Source organism: Ranitomeya imitator, chromosome 3 (assembly GCF_032444005.1).
Source record: "Ranitomeya imitator isolate aRanImi1 chromosome 3, aRanImi1.pri, whole genome shotgun sequence".
Lineage (NCBI taxonomy): Eukaryota > Metazoa > Chordata > Amphibia > Anura > Dendrobatidae > Ranitomeya > Ranitomeya imitator.
This window is the reverse complement of record NC_091284.1, coordinates 478,971,588-478,990,416: the sequence shown is the minus strand read 5'-3', so window position 1 is coordinate 478,990,416 and position 18,829 is coordinate 478,971,588. Positions and strand designations below refer to the sequence as shown.

Below are 18,829 nucleotides of genomic sequence, written 5' to 3'. Positions count from 1 at the left end.
AGCCTTCTTGCTTGCAAGCTAAACATTTCCAAATCCTTTAACCAGACCTCGTAGGACATACTTTGCAGTCCGCTCACCATCCTGGTAGCTCTTCTCTGAACTGGCTCCAGTTTTTCAATTTTTCTTTTTAAATGTGTTGCCCAGATCTGGACACAGAATTCCAAATGAGGCCTGACCAAGGAGGAGTGAGGGGAATAATTATCGTATTTGCTCAAGTATAAGCCGACCTAAGTATAAGCCTCATCCCTGTCCTGCTCTGTGTGGCTCCCCCATCCTCTCCTGCTCTGTATGGCTCCCCCAGTCCCCTCATTGTACGAGTGGCTCCCCTTTCCTCCCCATCATATGTGTGGCTCCTCCTTCCTCCCCATCATATGCGTGGCTCCCCCTTCCTCCCCACATCAGTTAGTTTTCAGGAGGTGTGTGTACTTTTTCTGCCTGTACAAGGTACCCAATCATAAGCAGGCAGCAACATACTGCAGAAAGAAGAACATGTCCCTACAATACCTTGGATTTATCAATGTGTGAGATATAATGTCACAGCTCTAACCTCCTGGTCTAACCTCTTGCATGATTAGCAAGTGCAGATGAGTTTGTCTGCGTCACATTATCATCCGTTCTACCAGCTCTCCTCCTCTCATTACACTGTCAGCTCTGATGTACTGCTGCTTCCTCCATACTGCCTGTCCAAAGATGTGTCACACTGATGTCTGTTGTGTTCACAGCATCTTGGAATCACTGTGATACTATGGCTGGGTGCCATTACATCTCACACAGGAATAGCTTGTTGTGCTTTCATTACTTACAGAAATGTCGGGTGAATAAATTGTGGCTTAGCAGAAAAAATACCAGTTAAAATATAACTTTTAAGTAATAAGTTCATTTAAAAGCGATCCTCCCCCCCACTCTCCCTCCCCCTCCCCCCCCCAAAAAAAGAGAATAGAAATTAGGATGGGTATTTTTTCTGGTAAGCCACAATTACAAGTTACCTGTAGTAAAACAGACATAAACATGACTCATCTCCAAACATGCAGTGTGGGGGGACAGGCATCACACATAGTGCTATGAGAGAACCGATAGAAGGGTATGCAATATGACACAGCTAAACTCAGTTGTGTTTCCCCTCTCCCATCGATCTTAACTGAACGGTGTAACAACTGTTATCCAAAGGAGCTTAGACCACATAATCAGAGCTATATCTTTACATCTCACACAGAGAAACCAAAGCTATGGTGGGGGTGTTTTGTTTTTGCTGTGTTGCTGACTCCAGTTTGTATTTCGATTAAAATCTCCTGATTTTGTCCTCAATGCAACTTTTACGATTTGACTCTGCTTGGCGACCATCCCTATCTCTGGTTCACATTTTCAGACAGCAGCCTTTCCATAGAAGCAATCCACTGAACCCCATTGTAAGACCAGATCCTTGTACAGGGGTTTCTCTGGAATCTGCCAGACGTCTGTCCGATGTGGTCTTTTTGAGCCTGTGGCATCTGACAGATGTAACAATTTAAAGATGTTCACATGGGGCAAAATTAGTACTTACCAGTCTTCGCTCCTAAGCTGCCGACCATTACTCTTCTGTGTGTAGTTGTCCAAATATAGTCAACCTATCAGTCAATCATTTTTTTGTCTATATGGTTGGGGCAGCATAGAATGGAATCATGGGCTGCAGGTTTTGCACCCCTTTAATTTCTAGAAACTATATTATTTTAGCAAACCAGAAAGTGGGAAATATTCCCTAAGGTCATGGAAAGTGCCCACAAAAGGAACAAATGCTTTTGATTGCAAATTCTGACACTATACCCATGTTTTATGTAGATAGATAGATTAGATTTTCAATACAGTATGCACAAGTATTCTATAAAGAATACAAAATATATCCACACTAAATTAAGGTGAAAATTTGTATTTGGGTTTGATAGTGAGCAGCTGTAGTTATATGTTGTAAATGTTCCAAACCATTTATTTAAATCCTAAAAAAAAACACATACCATAGGTGGATTTCCTGCAAATTGTGGAACTGGACATAGCTCAGATCCCCATTGTGTAAAATTTTCACATATTTCCGGATTTGAAGAAACATTTTGGTGAAGATTGGTCTGACCTCGTACAATGCGCCTAAAACACAATATATATTACTAATAAATCATAACTAATTAAAAGGATTTATGTCACATTGTTCGACACACTGATATATAGTACAGACCAAAAGTTTGGACACACCTTCTCATTTAAAGATTTTTCTGAATTTTCATGACTATGAAAATTGTAAATTCACACTGAATGCATCAAAACTATGAATTAACACATGTGGAATTATATACTTAACAAAAAAGTGTGAAACAACTGAAATTATGTCTTATATTCTAGGTTCTTCAAAGTAGCCACCTTTTGCTTTGATGACTGATTTGCGCACTCTTGGCATTCTCTTGATGAGATTCAAGAGGTAGTCACCGGGAATGGTTTTCAATTCACAGGTGTGCCCAGTCAGATTTAATAAGTGGGCTTTCTTGCCTTATAAATGGGGTTGGGACCATCAGTTGTATTGTGCAGAAGTCTGGTGGATACACAACTGAAGTCCTACTGAATAGACTGTTAGAATTTGTATTATGGCAAGAAAAAAGCAGCTAAGTAAAGAAAAACGAGTGGCCATCATTACTTTAAGAAATGAAGGTCAGTCTGTCCGAAAAACTGGGCAAACTTTGAAAGTGTCCCCAAGTGCAGTGGCAAAAACCATCAAGCGCTACAAAGAAACTGGCTCACATGATGACCGCCCCAGGAAAGGAAGACCAAGAGTCACCTCTGCTTCTGAGGATAAGTTTATCCGAGTCACCAACCTCAGAAATCGCAGGTTAACAGCAGCTCAGAATAGAGACCAGGTCAATGCCACACAGAGTTCTAGCAGCAGACACATCTCTACAACTACTGTTAAGAGGAGACTTTGTGCAGCAGGCCTTCATGGTAAAATAGCTGCTAGGAAGCCACTGCTAAGGACAGGCAACAAGCAGAAGAGACTTATTTGGGCTAAATAACACAAAGAATGGACATTAGACCAGTGGAAATCTGTGCTTTGTTCTCATGAGTCAATTTGAAATCTTTGGTTCCAACCACCGTGACTTTGTGAGACACAGAAAAGGTGAACGGATGGACTCTACATGCCTGGTTCCCACCGTGAAGCATGGAGGAGGAGGTGTGATGGTGTGGGGGTGCTTTGCTGGCGACACTGTTGGGGATTTATTCAAAATTGAAGGCATACTGAACCAGCATGGCTACCACAGTATCTTGCAGCAGCATGCTATTCCATCCGGTTTGCGTTTAGTTGGACGATCATTTATTTTTCAACAGGACAATGACCCCAAACACACCTCCAGGCTGAGTAAAGGCTATTTGACCAAGAAGGAGAGTGATGGGGTGCTACGCCAGATGACCTGGCCTCCACAGTTACCAGACCTGAACCTAATCAAGCTGGACTGCAGAGTGAAGGCAAAAGGGCCAACAAGTGCTAAGCATCTCTGGGAACTCCTTCAAGATTGTTGGAAGACCATTCCTGGTGACTACCTCTTGAAGCTCATCAACAGAATGCCAAGAGTGTGCAAGCAGTCATCAAAGCAAAAAGGTGGCTACTTTGAAGAACCTAGAATATAAGACATAAAAAAAAAATGTGTGAAACAACTAAAATTAAGTATATAATTCCACATGTGTTAATTCATAGTTTTGATGCCTTCAGTGTGAATGTACAATTTTCATTGTCATGAAAATACAAAAAAATCTTTAAATGAGACGGTGTGTCCAAGCTTTTGGTCTGTACTGTACCATATTAATGTTGTAATATGCAAGAGAAACCTGGCATTAGTTTCAAGTTGCCCTAATCACATGCAGCATTGAACACCATTGGACTTGGCGGGTGTTTTGTATGATGGACATACAGAAATAGGATGTGCCTAATTCATTGAGAGGCACATGCCACTTAATAAATGACTGCATCTTATCAGTAGCATGTGCCTACATACACCTTGCCAAAAATGTAACTGTTGTCGAGACCAGGAGTAACATTTATTGTGCAATGATTGGAACACTGCTACTTTTAGGCTATGTGCACAGGTACATTGGTCCACTGCGGATTTTTTCACAGCGGATTTGATAAATCTGCAGGGAAAAATGCTGGGTTTTTGCTGCAGATTTATTGCGGATTTATCGCAGATTTACCGCAGTTTTTCTGTGGATTTCACTGCGGTTTTACAACTGCGGTTTTCTATAGGAGCAGTTGTAGAACCGCTGCGGAATCCACAGAAAGAAGTGACATGCTGCGGAATGTAAACCGCTGCGTTTCTGCGTGTTTTTTCCGCAGCATATGCTGCGTTTTTTGTTTCCCATAGGTTTACATTGTAAAGTAAACTCATGGGAAACTGCTGCGGACCCTCAGCTGCAGTAACGAATTTGTGGACAGGCATTGTCACACCCGATTACAACTAAGCTCTTCCCATTTTGGCTGAGCTGCCCAAAATTGGTATGAACACGACAAGTTGCAACATTTTTGTGCAACTTCACGTTGGTCAAAAATTTTGCGACATTTGTCGATGTTTTAGGGTATGTGCACACGTCAGGATTTCTTGCAGAAATTTTCCTGACAAAAACCGGACATTTCTGCCAGAAATCCGCTGCGTTTTTACCGTGATTTTACCGCGATTTTGACGCATTTTTGACACGTTTATTGTGCGTTTTTTGTGCTTTTTTCCCAAATGCATAGAATTGCGGGAAAAACGCAGAAAATCCGCAAAAATAATGAACATGCTCATTTTTTTACCGCGATGCATTTTTTTCGCGGAAAAAAACGCATCCATGTGCACAGAACATGCAGAATGCATTCTAAATGATAGAATGAATAATGTATGCATTTTTAATGAGTTTTTATAACGTTTTTAGCGCGAAAAAAACGCGAAAAAACCTGTACGTGTGCACATAGCCTTACTCTTTGGCAAAGATCTGTGTTGCATGCTGTATCATTTCAGATAAGACATGGATTTCAAAAGAGTCAGACATACTGATAAGTGTCTGTTGGCAACTTTCTTTTGGCTTCTCTATGGTTCCACTTCATTAAAAGGTCTTATACACAAATATAGAGACACTTGTCAGTCATGTCGAGCCTGATGGATTGATTTACAGGCCTCTTTGTTTATTTGGTTTATCCATCTGCACTAGAAATACTATTTAACTATCTCATTGCTATCTATCCATGTATCTATCCACCCATCTATCTACCATATCTATCTATCTATCTATCTATCTATCTATCTATCTATTGACAAACTAGATTATATACAACAAAAGGTTTGTTTGTTTGTTTGTTTGTTTGTCTGTTTTTTTAAAGTGTAGTGCATGTACATAATTTTAACTCGTTTTCCAGGTTATAACTTATATTTCTTTAGGGCACAGGCTCACTGTACCCAAAAATAAGAAAATCGGCATTAGGTCTCATTCAGACGTCAGTATAGGTGCTATCTGTGTTTTTTCACAGATAGCACTCATACCTATGATAGACTATGGAGCTGTTCAGGTGTCCATTTTTTTCCTTCAACTAAGTGGTCCGTTTTAAAAGGAAATATCTCTCATTTTGTACAGAGGGTCGGATCAAAATCTGCTATGCAAGTCTATGGTTCCGTAAGAAAACTGACTATAAGAACTATTAGAAAGGAGAAGGTAAAGAAACTTATGGGTATGAGAAAAACTGACCCTCCATTCACATTCTGACCAAAGTCTGATCAAAGTAATCGTTCCGCTTTTCTCGTACTTGAGAAAATCGGACGCGTGAATGAACCCTTTTTCTCTATCACTGCCTCTGGTATTTGTTGTCCCTGCTGTCAGCAGTCATGTGGGAGTGGATACAAAAAAGCTACTCAACATGGTAACTGGCTGCGGTGGTCACATGCTGGACATTACTGCTGCGACCATGTCAACAAATGCCAGGGACAACTGTAGAGAGGCAGCACTACAGAGGAAGGGGTTAAGCAAGGATGATTGTCTTATATTTATATAGAGCAAGCCTGTTCCCTACATAAACAAAACCTTTAAAACTTCTTTATGTAAAACTACAGCACATGAATATTATTGTGCACTATGGATTTTCTATCACATAAAGTAACCTAAATTAGATTAGTATTGAGTAAAATACAGACCCTGCTCCATGGATGACAAGACCGATGAAGAAGATGACAAAAAGATGATGAGTGTACCAAAACACTTCAAAGTATGACCTTCGAATAAGTTTTGTGGAAGAAGTTATTATAAGGATCAAGGCAAGAGTGATCACTACTCCTGTAAGTCCGGCCAGAAAAGTGAACGCCACGTTGATTCCTCCTATTGGATTCTGTTGGAAAACAGAAATGTATAACATATGAAATCCAATCATTTACCAAGCAAGGTAAGTACTACGTATACAATACACTGATGCACTTAAAAAATACAAAGCATTCTTGGGAATTACTTCTTGTAATCATTCAGAAGAATCCTTAGCTATACACAGGTAAGTTGCCTCTCATTCCTTCATAACTAAACAGATAGTTATGTTCTTTTGTGATCTTGTCATGTAGAATTATATGGAAAATATTTTAAATATACCAATCAAATCACTTAAAAGGAGCAAATAGAAATAAATATGATCCTATAGCACATCTTCACAATCAAGGATTTCTTTTTCAGTGACATGCAGTACAGTAAGTGGAAATATAAAAATTAGACTGGTTTTCCCCTGGATTGAATACACTGTTTCCTCCTTACAATGTCAACTTCTGGCTGGATTATTTCATCATATTTGCCTTTTGTTCTCTGTTTACTTCTGCTTTGCGGCTAAATTGTAATGTTTGGTGATTTTTTCATGTCACCATTTTTATTACAAACTTTTACCACCAAGCATAACATTAGTCTGATAATTCCTGTTCTGTAGACATCGCTTTTCAGTGGTTACTTTCCTTATCATCCCAGACAAGATTACAATGAAAAGTATGACTGTTTTACATATATAGCATTTCATTTATAGTAGCTTCATTGACCTTTGTGGGAGAGTTTTCTAGCCATGTCCTGTAATCTATGCAGCAGTCACTGTGCAGGCCAGGCAGTGGAGGAAGGGAGTTGTGACCATCTTCTGTATTGAAAAGTAGCTCCACTGCAATATATATATATATATATATATATATATATATATATATATACACTAGATGGTGGCCCGATTCTAACGCATCGGGTATTCTAGAATATGCATGTCCACGTAGTATATTGCCCAGCCACGTAGTATATTGCCCAGCCACGTAGTATATTGCCCAGCCACGTAGTACATTGCCCAGCCACGTAGTACATTGCCCAGCCACGTGGTATATTGCCCAGCCACGTAGTATACAACACAGCGATGGAGTATACAGCACAGAGCCATGTAGTATACAGACTTAAAATAAAAAATAAACATATACTGACCCTCCGTTGAAGTCCTGGCCCTGCGTGCGGTGCACGGGGCAGCTTCCGGTCCCAGGGTTGGTATTGGCGCAGGACCTGTGATGACGTCGCGGTCACATGACCGTGACGTCATGGCAGGTCCTTCTCGCAGGATCTGCGATGACGTCGCAGTCACATGACCGTGACGTCATGGCAGGTCCTTGTCGCATACCATCCTTGCCACCGGAACCTGCCGCTTGCATGGAACGGTCCCTGGAGCGTCGCGAGGAGCGGGAAAGACACCGGAAAGTGAGTATATAATGATTTTTTTTAAATTATTTTTATCATTAGATCTTTTTACTATTGAGGCTGCATAGGCAGCATCAGTAGTAAAAAAGTTGGTCACACAGGGTTGATAGCAGCGTAAATGGAGTGCGTTACACCGCGGCATAACGCGGTCCATTAGCGCAGCCATTAACCCTGTGTGAGCGCTGACTGGAGGGGAGAACGGAGCGGGCACTGACTGCGGGGAGGAAGGAGCGGGCATGTTGCCGCCGGACTGCGCCCGTCGCTCATTGGTCGTGGCAATGGTCGTGGGCGTTTTGCCACGACCAATCAGCGACTTGGATTCCATGACAGACAGAGGCGCGACCAATTAATATCCGTGACAGACAGACAGAAGGACAGACAGAAAGACGGAAGTGACCCTTAGACAATTATATAGTAGATATACAGTTAGGGCCAGAAATATTTGGACAGTGACACAAGTTTTGTTATTTTAGCTGTTTACAAAAACATGTTCAGAAATACAATTATATATATAATATGGGCTGAAAGTGCACACTCCCAGCTGCAATATGATAGTTTCCACATCCAAATCGGAGAAAGGGTTTAGGAATCATAGCTCTGTAATGCATAGCGTCCTCTTTTTCAAGGGACCAAAAGTAATTGGACAATGGACTCTAAGGGCTGCAATTAACTCTGAAGGCGTCTCCCTCGTTAACCTGTAATCAATGAAGTAGTTAAAAGGTCAGGGGTGGATTCCAGGTGTGTGGTTTTGCATTTGGAAGCTGTTGCTGTGAGCAGACAACATGCGGTCAAAGGAACTCTCAATTGAGGTGAAGCAGAACATCCTGAGGCTGAAAAAAAAGAAAAAAATCCATCAGAGAGATAGCAGACATGCTTGGAGTAGCAAAATCAACAGTTGGGTACATTCTGAGAAAAAAGGCATTGACTGGTGAGCTTGGGAACTCAAAAAGGCCTGGGCGTCCACGGATGACAACAGTGGTGGATGATCGCCGCATACTTAATTTGGTGAAGAAGAACCCGTTCACAACATCAACTGAAGTCCAGAACACTCTCAGTGAAGTAGGTGTATCTGTCTCTAAGTCAACAGTAAAGAGAAGACTCCATGACAGTAAATACAAAGGGTTCACATCTAGATGCAAACCATTCATCAATACCAAAAATAGACAGGCCAGAGTTAAATTTGCAGAAAAACACCTCAAGAAGCCAGCTCAGTTCTGGAAAAGTATTCTATGGACAGATGAGACAAAGATCAACCTGTACCAGAATGATGGGAAGAAAAAAGTTTGGAGAAGAAAGGGAACGGCACATGATCCAAGGCACACCACATCCTCTGTAAAACATGGTGGAGGCAACGTGATGGCATGGGCATGCATGGCTTTCAATGGCACTGGGTCACTTGTGTTTATTGATGACATAAGAGCAGACAAGAGTAGCCGGATGAATTCTGAAGTGTACCGGGATATACTTTCAGCCCAGATTCAGCCAAATGCTGCAAAGTTGATTGGACGGCGCTTCATAGTACAGATGGACAATGACCCCAAGCATACAGCCAAAGCTACCCAGGAGTTCATGAGTGCCAAAAAGTGGAACATTCTGCAATGGTCAAGTCAATCTCCAGATCTAAACCCAATTGAGCATGCATTTCACTTGCTCAAATCCAGACTTAAGACGGAAAGACCCACAAACAAGCAAGACCTGAAGGCTGCGGCTGTAAAGGCCTGGCAAAGCATTAAGAAGGAGGAAACCCAGCGTTTGGTGATGTCCATGGGTTCCAGACTTAAGGCAGTGATTGCCTCCAAAGGATTTGCAACAAAATATTGAAAATAAAAATATTTTGTTTGGGTTATGTTTATTTGTCCAATTACTTTTGACCTCCTAAAATGTGGAGTGTTTGTAAAGAAATGTGTACAATTCCTACATTTTCTATCAGATATTTTTGTTCAACCCTTCAAATTAAACGTTACAATCTGCACTTGAATTCTGTTGTAGAGGTTTCATTTCAAATCCAATGTGGTGGCATGCAGAGCCCAACTCGCGAAAATTGTGTCACTGTCCAAATATTTCTGGCCCTAACTGTATATATAGTTATAGCCAAAACTTTTGGCACCCTTAAAATTGTTCCAAAAAATGCTTATTTTATGTTTATTTAAAAAACAGAGAAAAAGGACAAATTGAACATAATTTTATGCAAAAATAAGCAGGAAAAAGGGGTCAGAGTGATTAAATAAGACATTACAGAATAGTTATTTTATCAGAAACACTAGTATATTTTAAAACCAACACGTCAGGAGGAGCGTCAAGTTCTCTTTCATGATCCATTACACCTGTCATGGCTGCAAACAGTACTCTGTTTACTTGCAACTCTCTACATCTATTAAATATGGAAGAACAAGGTCCTGGAGGACAGAAATGTTCAATACAGTAAATAATATTATACTTATGCTGCACAAATTGCATTGGAATCATTTGAGTGCTTCTCCCACTGAAGTCAATAGCTTGTCTTCTGATCCAGGTTTTCTATGCCCTTTAGGTCGTGGAACAGTGGTTCATAGCTCAGAACAGCAACTCAGCCACAATGATTGCCTTCATAATTATACTGATTAGAAAAAAAACATGCTATATCTCGTAAATACAGACACTGTTGCACAGTAAAAATTTGCCTTAAATGCCACTGTCAATCTCTGACAGCGGTATTTAACCCCTTTACCCCCAAGGGTGGTTTGCACGTTATGGACCGGGCCAATTTTTACAATTCTGACCACTGTCCCTTTATGAGGTTATAACTCTGGAACGCTTCAACCGATCCTGGTGATTCTGACAATGTTTTGTCGAGACATATTGTACTTCATGATAGTGGTAAAATTTCTTTGATATTATCTGTGTTTATTTGTGGAAAAAAACGGAAATTTGGCGAAAATTTTGAAAATTTCGCAATTTTCCAACTTTGAATTTTTATGCAATTAAATCACAGAGATATGTCACACAAAATACTTAATAAGCAACATTTCCCACATGTCTACTTTACATCAGCACAATCTTGGAACAAAATTTTTTTTTGTTAGGGAGTTATAAGGGTTAAAAGTTGACCAGCAATTTCTCATTTTTATAACACCATTTTCTTTTAGGGACCACATCTCATTTGAAGTCATTTTGAGGGGTCTATATGATAGAAAATACCCAAGTGTGGCACCATTCTAAAAACTGCACCCCTCAAGGTGCTCAAAACCACATTCAAGAAGTTTATTAACCCTCCAGGTGTTTCACAGGAATTTTTGGAATGTTTAAATAAAAATGAACATTTAACTTTTTTTCACAAAAAATTTATTCAGCTCCAATTTGTTTTATTTTACCAAGGGTAACAGGAGAAAATGGACCCCAAACATTGTTGCACAATTTGTCCTGAGTACGCCGATACCTGACATGTGGGGGTAAACCACTGTTTGGGCGCATGACAGAGCTCGGAAGCAAAGGAGCGCCGTTTGACTTTTCAATGCAAAATTGACTGGAATTGAGATGGGACACCATGTTGCGTTTGGAGAGCCACTGATGTGCCTAAAGATTGAAACCCCCCACAAAAGACACCATTTTGGAAAGTAGACCCCCTAATGAACTTATCTAGAGGTGTAGTGAGCACTTTGACCCACCAAATGCTTCACAGAAGTTTATAATGCAGAACCGTAAAAATAAAAAATCATTTTTTTTTCATAAAAATTATCTTTTCGCCCCCAATTTTTTATTTTCCCAAGGGTAAGAGAAGAAATTGGACTCCAAAAGTTGTTGTACAATTTGTCCTGAGTACGCTGATACCCCATATGTGGGGGTAAACTACTGTTTGGGCGCATGGGAGAGCTCGGAAGGGAAGGAGCACCGTTTGACTTTTCAATGCAAAATTGACAGGAATTGAGATGGGACGCCATGTTGCGTTTGGAGAGCCACTGATGTGCCTAAACATTGAAACCCCCCACAAGTGACACCATTTTGGAAAGTAGACCCACTAAGGAACTTATCTAGATGTGTGGTGAGCACTTTGACCCACCAAGGGCTTCACAGAAGTTTATAATGCAGAGCCGTAAAAATAAAACAAAAATTTTTTCCCACAAAAATTATTTTTTAGCCCCCAGCTTTGTATTTTCCCGAGGGTAGCAGGAGAAATTGGACCCCAAAAGTTGTTGTCCAATTTGCCCTGAGTGCGCTGATATCCCATATGTGGGGGGGGAACCACGGTTTGGGCACATGGGAGGGCTCGGAAGGGAAGGAGCGCCATTTAGAATGCAGACTTAGATGGAATGGTCTGCAGGCGTCACATTGCGTTTGCAGAGCCCCTAATGTACCTAAACAGTAAAAAAAACCACAAGTGACACCATTTTGGAAAGTAGACCCCCTAAGGAACTCATCTAGATATGATGTGAGAGCTTTGAACCCCCAAGTGTTTCACTACAGTTTATAACGCAGAGCCGCGCAGATAAAAAATATTTTTTTTTCCACAAAAATTATTTTTTAGCCCCCAGTTTTGTATTTTCCCAAGGGTAACAGGAGAAATTGGACCCCAAAAGTTGTTGTCCAATTTATCCTGAGTACGATGATACCCCATATGTTGGGGTAAACCCATGTTTGGGCACGCGGGAGAGCTCGGAAGGGAAGGAGCACTGTTTTACGTTTTCAACGCAGAATTGGCTGGAATTGAGATCGGACGCCATGTCGCGTTTGGAGAGCCCCTGATGTGCCTAAACAGTGGAAACCCCCCAATTATAACAAACCCTAATCCAAACACACCCCTAACCCTAATCCCAATGGTAACCCTAACCACACCTCTAACCCAGACACACCCCTAACCCTAATCCCAACCGTAAATGTAATCCAAACCGTAACCCTAACTTTAGCCCCAACCCTAACTGTAGCCTTAACCCTAGCCCCAACCCTAGCCCTAACCCTAGCCCCAGCCCTAACCCTAGCCCTAACCCTAGCCCTAACCCTAGCCCTAACCCTAGCCCTAGCCCTAACCCTAGCCCTAGCCCTAACCCTAGCCCTAACTCTAGCCCTAGCCCTAACCCTAACCCTAACCCTAACCCTAGCCCTAATGGGAGAATGTAAATAAATACATTTTTTAAATTTTTTAATTTTTCCCTAACTAAGGGGGTGATGAAGGGGGGTTTGATTTACTTTTATAGCGTTTTTTTTAGCGGATTTTTATGATTGGCAGCCGTCACACACTAAAAGATGCTTTTTATTGCAAAAAATATTTTTTGCGTTACCACATTTTGAGAGCTATAATTTTTACATATTTTGGTCCACAGAGTAATGTGAGGTCTTGTTTTTTGCAGGACGTGTTGACGTTTTTATTGGTAACATTTTCGGGCACGTGACATTTTTTGATCAATTTAAATTCCGATTTTTGTGATGCAGAATGACCAAAAACCAGCTATTCATGAATTTCTTTTGGGGGAGGCGTTTATACCGTTTCGCGTTTGATAAAATCGATAAAGCAGTTTTATTCTTCGGGTCAGTACGATTACAGCGATACCTCATTTATATCATTTTTTTTATGTTTTGGCGCTTTTATACGATAAAAACTATTTTATAGAAAAATAATTATTTTTGCATCACTTTATTCTGAGGACTATAACTTTTTTATTTTTTTGCTGATGATGCTGTATGGTGGCTCGTTTTTGGCAGGACAAGATGACGCTTTCAGCGTTACCATGGTTATTTATATCTGTCTTTTTGATCGCGTGTTATTCCACTTTTTGTTCGACGGTATGATAATAAAGCGTTGTTTTTTGCCTCGTTTTTTTTTTTCTTACGGTGTTTACTGAAGGGGTTAACTAGATATATAGTTTTATAGGTGGGGTCGTTACGGACGTGGCGATACTATGTGTACTTTTATTGTTCGTTTTTTTATTTAGATAAAGAAATGAATTTATGGGAATAATTTTTTTTTTTCATTATTTAGGAATTTTTAAAAAAAAATTTTTACACGTGTGGAATTTTTTTTTAAAAACTTTTTTACTTTGTCCCAGGTGGGGACATCACAGATCGGTGATCTGACAGTGTGCACAGCACATCACCAATCTGACTTGCAGCACTGCAGGCTTCACAGTTCCTGCTCTGAGCAGGCTCTGTGAAGCCACCTCCCTCCCTGCAGGACCCGGATGCTATGGCCATCTTGGATCCGGGTCTGGAGCAGGGAGGGAGGTGAGGAGACCCTCGCAGCAACGCGATCACATCGCGTTGCTGCGGGGGGCTCAGGGAAGCCCGCAGGGAGCCCCCTCCCTGCGCGATGCTTCCCTGTACCGCCGGCACACCGCGATCATGTTTGATAGCGGTGTGCCGGGGGTAAATGTGCCGGGAGCGGTCCGTGACCACTCCTGGCACATAGTGCCGATTGTCAGCTGCGATAGGCAGCTGACACCCGGCCGCGATCGGCCGCGCTCCCTCCGTGAGCGCGGCCGATCGCGCTGGACGTACTATCCCATCCTTGGGAAGTAGGGCCCTCCCCACATGGACGGAATAGTACGTGCATTGGCAGAAAGGGGTTAAGGAGTCCAGTTCTGGGTACATGCAATCTTGGGCCTGCTGAAGGCCCCAATGGCTGTCATTTTTGTGCTCTTGGAAAGCCCAGCTATCATTTTGGCTATATACTGACATACAGTTGTATGTCAGTGTTACGTGTTACGGAACCACTCAGCACCCAGAATATGTTGTGCAGTTATATGTATGTATAATAGGTTCCATGTGAGATGCATATCCCTAATGCATGAGCCCACAGGCTGCGACCCTGGGCAGAGGAGACACGATATTCCCCTTTTGTCCTCCCCCCACCTTTGTAATTCCCACAGTAAATATCGGCAGGCTCCGGCCACCTGCGGCTATTGTAATGTATGTCTGGCCTGCCACTTTTCTATTGGCCTGCCCTCTGTATCTGTGTGATATATTCTGTGTCCTGTGAGTAAAGTGTTGTCAGATTGGAAATACGTGGAGAAGCAGTGATCTTTTATATGCGCCCATGTAACCAAGCAATTCCAGCCAGCGTCCTTCATTCAGACTCCAGCCATTGTAGAGTTGACCTCCTGAAACATGGGGTGGTACGGTAAGAGGTACCCCAGCTTGGTATACCCCGTTACAGTCAGTATGTAGTAATAGAGATAAGATCATTGAATATTCAAGGCCCCTAGAGGATTTTTTTTTCAAAAAAGGAGTAAAAAGTAAAACAAAAATAAAAAAATGTAAAAATGAAACATAATTCAGCACCAACTTTATCCACCATAAAAAATAGACATTTAAAAAATTAAAAATATTTGGTACTGTTGCGTCCATAAAAGTCTGATGCAAGAAACAATAATAAAATACCAGAACTGCTGGATTGCAAAAAAAGTGCAATATAAAGTGGTCAGACTCAAAACATCATATGTGCCCCAACAAATGTCAGCATGCCATGCAAAAAAAACAACTGCTTAATCATTCCACCTACGGAAAAACAAAAAAATTGCAGGTCTCAGAAATAAACCATGCAACTTTGACATTGCCATAATTAAACTGACTTGAAGAATTATCTGACAAAGTCATTTTTGCCACACAAGTAACGCCGTAAAAACAAAACTCAAAAAACAATGGTGGAATTGCGGTTCTTTCGCAATTTCACCGCTTTTGGAATTTTTTGGTTTTCCTGTACATTTCATGGTAAAATGAATGATATAATCTCAATACTCAAGTGGCTATGTCAATGGAAAATTAAAAAAGGTTATTGCTCTTGCAAAAAAGGGGAGGAAAAAACTAAAGGGCGTAAAAAGAAAATTGCCTGTTGAAGAAAGGTGATAAAGATTTAATGAAAAGGAGTTAAGATATCTTACCGGCACTCTTGAACGAACAAAGTTGACATATGTTTCATTGTCTCTGTCTCCAAGGTCAGAAAGAACAGTTTTTATTGTACCGTTTTCGGACTCAACTCTTGCATCCACAAGCCTTTCCACATTAAATAAATGCGCCACAGTGTGAATAGCTGGAGCAAAGCAATAAACAATAATTATTATTGCAGAAGACTGCCCTTCCTTGTCGTGCAACTATGAACTCTCCAATAGAGTGGAAGCAATTTGAAGGACCTGGCACATTGGCCATGTCTGTAATTTGTGGCTGCTGCATGGGAGCCCTGAGAATTGTCTCCTACCTCCAGGCAGCCTGAGCTCTGCTCTTCATTAGCTGGCGTGCTGCAGCGTGACGTACATGTGATGTTGCGCTAGGCTGGGTCATCAAAACGAGATGGTTCTTAGGGCTCCCATCCAGCGATCATTGACTGCCAAGGCAGTAGCTGGACCAGGTCCTGCAAATCGATTTGGGCCAACTCTACTTTCAGCTGAATGAATATTGGATATTACTCATGATCTTGCATAAAAGATGTAATAAAAATGAGATAAAGGGTAACAAAAATATCAGACACTATGAATTTTATTTAAACAATATGCTAGAGGTTAACCTATAGAAAACCACCTTAGTTCTACATGCCAAAAATTATATATTCTCCATTGTGCCGTCTCATTGTCAAATCGCTGCAAATCCACAGCAAACCCACAAAAAAGAAGACGTGCTGCAGTTTATAAAAAAAAAACTGTAGCATGCACCGAAAACTATGTGATTGTTGCCAGCAGTTATTGCAGAAGAGGGAAAGCCACACAAAGATCAAAGGCTTCTAAATGCTTATTGGTAAGTTTAATGTTTTGATATGACCGATTGCATACACAATGGCAGTTTTTGGCAGTTTTCTGAAATGTGGTAACATTATATACACACCTCATAATTAGGCAAAAAGGATATGACTAAGGTCAGGTCCACAGACTTTTGGAAAAATGGGAGAGCTTAACCACACAAAAAACATGCACTCATGCAGCTGAATTTTTTTTTAATGTTAGGGGTCTTAGAAAATAGAGACACAAACCAAACTTTTTTTTAATTTTGCCATTTTTTGTTTTGTACGACCAGGTTCACAAACTTTTTGAAAAAAAAAAAATGGGTGAGCTTAACTAAGCAAAAAGCAAACCCTCCTACAGCTAAATCAAGGCTGACAAACTCATTATAATCAAGGCCAAAAAGTGGTGTAAATGCACTCAAGTGCCCAATTGAAGTACATTTCTTGTGGTTGTGCTCGACAGCTGAAAGATGTCCCAAATTCATCAAGGGCTTGTGGACACAACAGTATTTTCGGTCTGAGTGCTATCCATTGTACCCTTGTTATTCAATAAGGGAGTACGATGAAAGATTTTTTTCCACCGGCCAAACCTGTGTGTGAATAAAATTGCAGCATGCACGATTTTCCTCCGGAAATCATGTGAGATTCACTCATTCAAATCTATGGGTGCGGAAAATAAATTTGATGGTACAGTACAGCACCCTGTTCTTACACATACATTGCAATTCTGTAACATAGGAAACTGTAAATTGTCTCGCAAATTAATAATAGAAAAAAATTAAAAGATTGTACACGGATGACAAGCGAGACAAAAATCGTCCCACTTTTCTGGATAAAACTCTGAACAATTTTTTCGTGTGAACCTACTCTAGGAGGCACATGCATTTTAATAAATTTGGCACATCTTACTCCAGCACATTCTTCATGAAGACTGCCGCGCAATGTATTTTATGGTTTAATATACCGGTGTATTACATGACTGAATGATGAATACGATTTTTTTTCATACTAACCTGTATGCAAAGCAATCATCCAAGCAACCATTTTGTGAAAAGTGAGGTTTCTATCAAGCTGTCTTCTTACACTTCTCCCACAGCACTGGAAAAAAAAAGCAAAAAAAGATCAAAAACAAAACAGTAATGTTATGCTACGATATTTTATTGATCCTTAGGTAATCACTTTCAAAATCTCTGTATTCTCATTCTCCTAATAAAAAGTTATGTTTTACTATGCAAACTAAAATATGCTAAAATAGAATAAAACAGACATTTTGTAGGCATCTATCATAGGACTGAATTAAAATGATATAGAAGACGGAGAATAGAGAATAGAAGCATGCTTATGAATTACATCAATTATAATATTGTTTTTTAGAATGCATGGTATGGGCTCAATTCATTTATTATACCAGTCATAATGAGGGGAATGCAGGATTAAGAGGCGCCAAATTTATTAAAGGGAACCTGTCATGAGGTTTTAGCAATGTAATCTGGGAGCAGCATAATGAAGGCGCACAATCAAGTGATGTGTCACTTACTGGTCTGTGTTTTTCTATTTCACTACAATCTGTGTTTTCTCAGCAGATGATTATCACTACAGGACAACTGGCCTTGTGCCTCCTTGTCCAGCTATACCTCAGGACTGATTAGCAGCTCAGTCTCACTATATAATGTACACAGAGTGCTGTGATGTGACGGGGTCAGGGCCGGCTCCAGGTTTTCGTGGGCCCCGGGCGAAAGAATCTCAGTGGGCCCCTTTAACACATACCACAATTCATGATGCACAGATACGGCAGAGAAATATAGGTGTAGTACAATGCCAAAGATTTCACTTCTTACATTACATGAGAGATATCTATTATACATTCTTCAGTAGGTCATAAATCAGACAGTATAGTCCTCCATACAGTATTATGAGCATCACATAATGCTCCATGCAGAATAATGTGCCCCATATATTGCTCCTTACAGTATTATGGGCACCACATAGTGCTCCATACAGAATAAAGTGCCCCATATATTGCTCCATACAGTATTATGGGCACCACATAGTGCTCCATACAGAATAAAGTGCCCCATATATTGCTCCATACAGTATTATGGGCACCACATAATGCTCCATGCAGAATAATGTGCCCCATATATTGCTCCTTACAGTATTATGGGCACCACATAGCGCTCCATACAGAATAAAGTGCCCCATATATTGCTCCATACAGTATTATGGGCACCACATAATGCTCCATACATAATAATGAGCCCCACTTATTGCTCCATACAGAATAATGAGCAACATATATTGCTCCATACAGAATAATGGACCCCGTGCAATGCTCCATACAGAATAATGAGCCACATATAATGCTCCATACAGTACAATGAGCCACATATATTGCTCCATACAGTATTATGGGCACTATATATT

At 40.7% G+C, this 18,829-nt stretch overlaps 1 protein-coding gene across 1 annotated transcript in view; it reads right to left on the bottom strand.

The window, feature by feature from the left end:
- Nucleotides 1–18,829, bottom strand: part of CYBB (cytochrome b-245 beta chain) — a 92,459-nt gene that overhangs the window by 38,623 nt on the left and 35,007 nt on the right. The window contains exons 4-7 of the mRNA XM_069757543.1: nucleotides 17,419–17,503; nucleotides 15,576–15,724; nucleotides 6,171–6,361; nucleotides 1,989–2,115 (exon numbers count right to left, since the gene is read on the bottom strand). Coding sequence (XP_069613644.1) covers nucleotides 1,989–2,115; nucleotides 6,171–6,361; nucleotides 15,576–15,724; nucleotides 17,419–17,503 — 552 coding nt within the window. The remainder of the gene's footprint in view (nucleotides 1–1,988; nucleotides 2,116–6,170; nucleotides 6,362–15,575; nucleotides 15,725–17,418; nucleotides 17,504–18,829) is intronic.